This window comes from Hippocampus comes, unplaced genomic scaffold (genome assembly GCF_001891065.2).
Source record: "Hippocampus comes isolate QL1 unplaced genomic scaffold, H_comes_QL1_v1.1 scaffold343, whole genome shotgun sequence".
NCBI classification, from domain to species: domain Eukaryota; kingdom Metazoa; phylum Chordata; class Actinopteri; order Syngnathiformes; family Syngnathidae; genus Hippocampus; species Hippocampus comes.
Window position 1 is genome coordinate 138,867 of NW_017805280.1, and position 4,540 is coordinate 143,406.

At 45.1% G+C, this 4,540-nt stretch overlaps 1 protein-coding gene and 1 long non-coding RNA gene across 2 annotated transcripts in view; both read left to right on the forward strand.

Annotated features, from left to right (window-relative positions):
* Positions 1-308: 308 nt before the first annotated feature.
* Positions 309-4,540, forward strand: part of LOC109516397 (probable ATP-dependent RNA helicase DDX17) — a 12,083-nt gene continuing 7,851 nt past the window's right edge. The window contains exons 1-11 of the mRNA XM_019870916.1: positions 309-860; positions 1,021-1,180; positions 1,288-1,384; positions 1,664-1,797; positions 2,125-2,190; positions 2,486-2,627; positions 2,833-2,993; positions 3,091-3,263; positions 3,336-3,446; positions 3,521-3,582; positions 3,660-3,719. Coding sequence (XP_019726475.1) covers positions 811-860; positions 1,021-1,180; positions 1,288-1,384; positions 1,664-1,797; positions 2,125-2,190; positions 2,486-2,627; positions 2,833-2,993; positions 3,091-3,263; positions 3,336-3,446; positions 3,521-3,582; positions 3,660-3,719 — 1,216 coding nt within the window. The 5' untranslated portion in view covers positions 309-810. The remainder of the gene's footprint in view (positions 861-1,020; positions 1,181-1,287; positions 1,385-1,663; positions 1,798-2,124; positions 2,191-2,485; positions 2,628-2,832; positions 2,994-3,090; positions 3,264-3,335; positions 3,447-3,520; positions 3,583-3,659; positions 3,720-4,540) is intronic.
* LOC109516403 (uncharacterized) lies at positions 3,726-4,056 on the forward strand. Its single transcript, XR_002168330.1, has 2 exons — positions 3,726-3,883; positions 3,932-4,056. It is a non-coding gene; the product is annotated as an uncharacterized LOC109516403 (long non-coding RNA).

Below are 4,540 nucleotides of genomic sequence, written 5' to 3' on the forward strand. Positions count from 1 at the left end.
ATGACTTTAATGGCATTGCTACATATAGTACTATGTTTTACTATTTTAATTTTCATACATTGCTGTTATGTTTCTGTTGTATACATTTTTATCTGTGTATTGTTGGTATTATATACTTTTATGCTGTTGGGTTTTGTTAGTGTTGAAAGGGAAATAAACGTTTAGACAAAAGCAGAAGTGTTTCCTTCTTTTGAGACCATACCACCACCACCCGCTATACAATACCCTGTTAAGTCATGATGAAAAACAATAGTCACACAGCCCCATAAAGCACAAACAAGTTTCGTCCTGTAATCAAGACTCAATTTTGTGACAAAATTGAATAAAAAATGTAGATTGCATTTTTCCTTGTTTCTTTTAAATACTTGAATTCGAATGCCATGGTTTTAAGTCTTCAAATAAACGTGGAGCGTACAAAAACACTGCTACGTGAAGAATAACAAATGGGTCCGTCTTATTCTGGGGGCGTGTCCAGTCAGTAACCAGCCAATCAACATGCTCGGATCCGAGCCGAATTGCTAAGCTAACAACATAGCTGTTATCTTCAATTTAACAGCAGTCCAAACGTATACAGTATCACCAAAGATACGCGACTTAGTACTTCGTTTGTTTTCCTAAACCAGGGCTTTGTAAGGCCGTCCCAGTTCATCACAACCAGCGTTACACGTAGAGCATCTTTTGCTCGAACTCGTCGGCGCGTCCCATTGAAGCTCTTTCGGAAACCCTGAAAAGGGTAACTCGGGAAAAGCGAACGAAATCTCACAAATACCCGACAACCTCTTTATCTCCCAAAGGAACCGAGTCTTTAAAATGAGAGGTTCTTACGGAGACCGAGATCGAGACCGTGGTCGTGACAGGGGGTGAGAATTTTCAGTAAAATCAATTTTAGCTTGAAAGCTAACAGCAGCTCTTGTTTGTGCGCATTCCACGTTTGGGACTAGCACCACAAAAAAACACCCATCTCGATTTTATAGAATAATATGTATCAATAAAGTTCTATTTGTTGTCATCGTGTTACAGAAGCCCTCGTTTCGGGTCCAGCAGAGGCGGCTCATCTTCGATTAAAAAATTCGGCAATCCTGGCGACCGTTTGCGGAAGAAAAGATGGGATCTGGATGAACTCCCCAAATTCGAGAAGAACTTTTACAACGAGCATCCGGAAGTACAACGCATGGATCAGGTATGTTTTCGTTGAATTCATTATTTTAACTACAATTTAGGGTTGAGCCGATTAAACCACAGCACCACCATTTGGATTCTCACACTCAGTTTTATTATCCCCCACAGTATGACATCGAGGAGTACAGAAGGAAGAAAGAAATAACTATTCGGGGTTCAGGCTGCCCAAAGCCGGTCACCGGATTCCATCAAGCAAAATTTCCTCGTAAGCATCTGCAAACCTGATCTCGAGGTGGCAAATGTACTTATGTAAAAGCAGAAACCCCCTATGGTACTCAAGTTAGAAAAGGGGTGGGGTTGTTTTCCTTTTCGTACGAGACAAATTCAATTCATTTAAAGTAAAAGTAAAGAAAAAGTACAGTCTGGCATGTACCAAAGTATTTTATACAATTCCCCATTTGATAACTTGACATAACAAAGCAAAATAGGCATAACAAAGCATTTCTCTTTTACCTAATATGTGGTTAATTTCTTTTCCATTTAGAATATGTAATGGATGTCTTGACGCAGCAAAATTTCAAGGAGCCAACAGCCATTCAGGCTCAAGGATTCCCTTTAGCCCTCAGTGGGAGAGACATGGTGGGAATTGCACAGACTGGCTCAGGGAAGACTCTGTCGGTAAGAGGCATCTTTTAGTTTACAGAAATCACGCTGTCCATTGGTATTTTCCTTTGTTTATGTTATGTTTACATACTTATTGGCTACAACATTAGGGAAAACCTTAACTTTCAGTATCACAGATGCACCCAAAATGCTTAAGTGTGGAGTTACTACGGCTTCCTACCACATCCTAAAAACATACATTTGAAGATAACTCTTGTATCGGATCACATTAGATTGCGCAGGAATGCCCAACAAGTGAAATTTGCACAAGTCATCACTGTCATTAAGTTTGAGACTGTTCTTCATGCTTGATAGAATCGGTTCCCTTTTGTCCGTCCACAGTATCTGCTGCCAGCCATTGTGCACATCAACCATCAGCCCTATCTGGAGCGTGGAGATGGGCCCATTGTACGTAAGGAGAAGCAAAGTATATTCATTACTTCGAGTTATGTGCTGCGCATTTATAACACCATATTGGAATGGGTCTTCATAACAGTGATTTCCCAGCCATTGGCAAATCATCAGGTGTCTCACAGGAAATTACCCAAGTGCCCGTGATTGGCATGAAAATTGTTCAACGGCAAATTTTAATTAATTTTGTGTGCCGTGCAGTGAGATTTTTCTTTAAATGCAAAGTGTGCGCTTTGGCTGGTTTGAGAAACAAGCACTGCCTTATGGCATTCTATCCCTCCATCCTCTCCAGTGCTTGGTTCTGGCCCCCACAAGAGAACTGGCACAGCAGGTCCAGCAGGTGGCGGCCGACTATGGGAAATCATCTCGCATTAAAACCACTTGTGTGTATGGGGGTGCTCCCAAAGGACCCCAGATCCGAGATCTGGAGAGAGGTATGCACTATTGACCCTTGAATATTTTTATCTACAGGTATTAACTTAAAATTGGTGAAGAAAATGTATTCTGTAATCTCATTGAATGTATTTTTTTTTTCCCTGAGAAAGGGTCATGTCTGAATTTATGGGCTTGAACATTTCTCGATTCACTTGCACCTTTCTTTTTCCTGCCGTCTTTTATTTCTCCGTGTCGCCCTCACAGGGGTTGAAATTTGCATCGCCACTCCAGGTCGTCTGATTGACTTTCTTGAGGCAGGCAAGACCAACCTGCGGCGTTGCACATATTTAGTTCTGGATGAAGCTGACCGCATGCTGGACATGGGATTTGAACCTCAGATTCGAAAAATTGTGGACCAGATCAGGGTAACGCCAGTAATGAACTCAGTCCACAAACGGGAAAGCTACCTCATGATTGACGTTTTAAAAGCAATTTATGACGTGATTATTTGCGCATCTCCAGCCCGATAGACAGACGCTGATGTGGAGCGCCACCTGGCCAAAAGAGGTGCGTCAACTGGCTGAAGACTTCCTCAAAGACTACGTGCAGATCAATGTCGGCGCACTGGAGTTGAGCGCGAACCACAACATCCTTCAGATAGTTGACGTGTGCATGGATAGCGAAAAGGACAACAAGTAAGTCCCTGGTTACATTTGCAGACCTGTTGGCATGTTATTTCGAATCATCTTTAAAAACAAAAATGTCAGGTTGATACAGTTGATGGAAGAGATTATGGCTGAGAAAGAGAACAAGACTATCATCTTTGTTGAGACCAAGAAGCGGTGTGATGACCTCACACGCAGGATGAGACGTGATGGGTGAGTTGAGGGCAACGCTTTTATAATCTGAGGAACTATCAGCGATGTGTCTTCCTGACTTTTTTTTCCCGTAGGTGGCCAGCAATGTGCATTCATGGTGACAAGAGCCAGCCAGAGAGAGACTGGGTGTTGACGGGTACAACAAACACACCAACAGTCACAATACAGTTTTATGCCGGGGCCTCTGAATCCCCTCTTTTCTTTGCGTTTTAGAGTTCCGCAGTGGCAAAGCTCCAATCCTCATCGCTACCGATGTGGCTTCCCGTGGTTTGGGTATGTCCCGAGTGCCACAATGTCGCTCGCACTACACACAAACATTTGCTTTGCATAGGTAAAGAAGAGTAAGGCACTCGCACATAGCGCTCTCTTAGTTGATGAAACAAATGATGCTTTGCTTCTCGGATCAGTGTGCATCTACGAAGCAAATCATCTTTAGAGTGAAGTGAAGACCTTTAGAGATGAATGTGAGGTGTCTTATGTAAGAGGTGAGACGAGTCATGCAGCTCGACCGTGAACCTAATTCGATGTTCATTTTGTTTTCTTTTCATTTTCTTTTCTTTGTTTGTTTCCAAGTCTCTCTTCTGCCAACTAGAAGTACACAGGCCCTCGGGAGCCTGCAGCCGGACCTAGGCATGACTAATCGAAAGCCGACTTTTGGGGAGAGAGACGGCCCGATTAATCGGTCCCCACACGGCCATCTCCGAGGCCGCAAAGCACACGATGCTCTCTCCCCCCCTTGCCAGGACGCCGACCGCCTGGCTGACCGGGGAGGGGGCACGGAAGGAGGGGCGAGCATGGGGGGCTGCTGGGCTGTCAGGGTGGGCTCCCCTCAGCCACGCCATCGTCCAAGTGGCGCACCACACTGATTGGGGGAGCCGCAACCGCCAACCAAGCATGACCGTAACCCAACAATCAGCTCTCAATTGGTGCCACCGATACTAAGCCACACTGTGGTGCGTCACGGGAACAGCGACTCATCCACCGGGAGCTGAGGGTGGATCGGAGCCAGAGTCGCCCGTGGACGGCTGTGCTGCAGGCTGCGCGCCCCCCAACGATTCAGCCACGACACCCCCCCAGCCCCCCCCCCCACCACC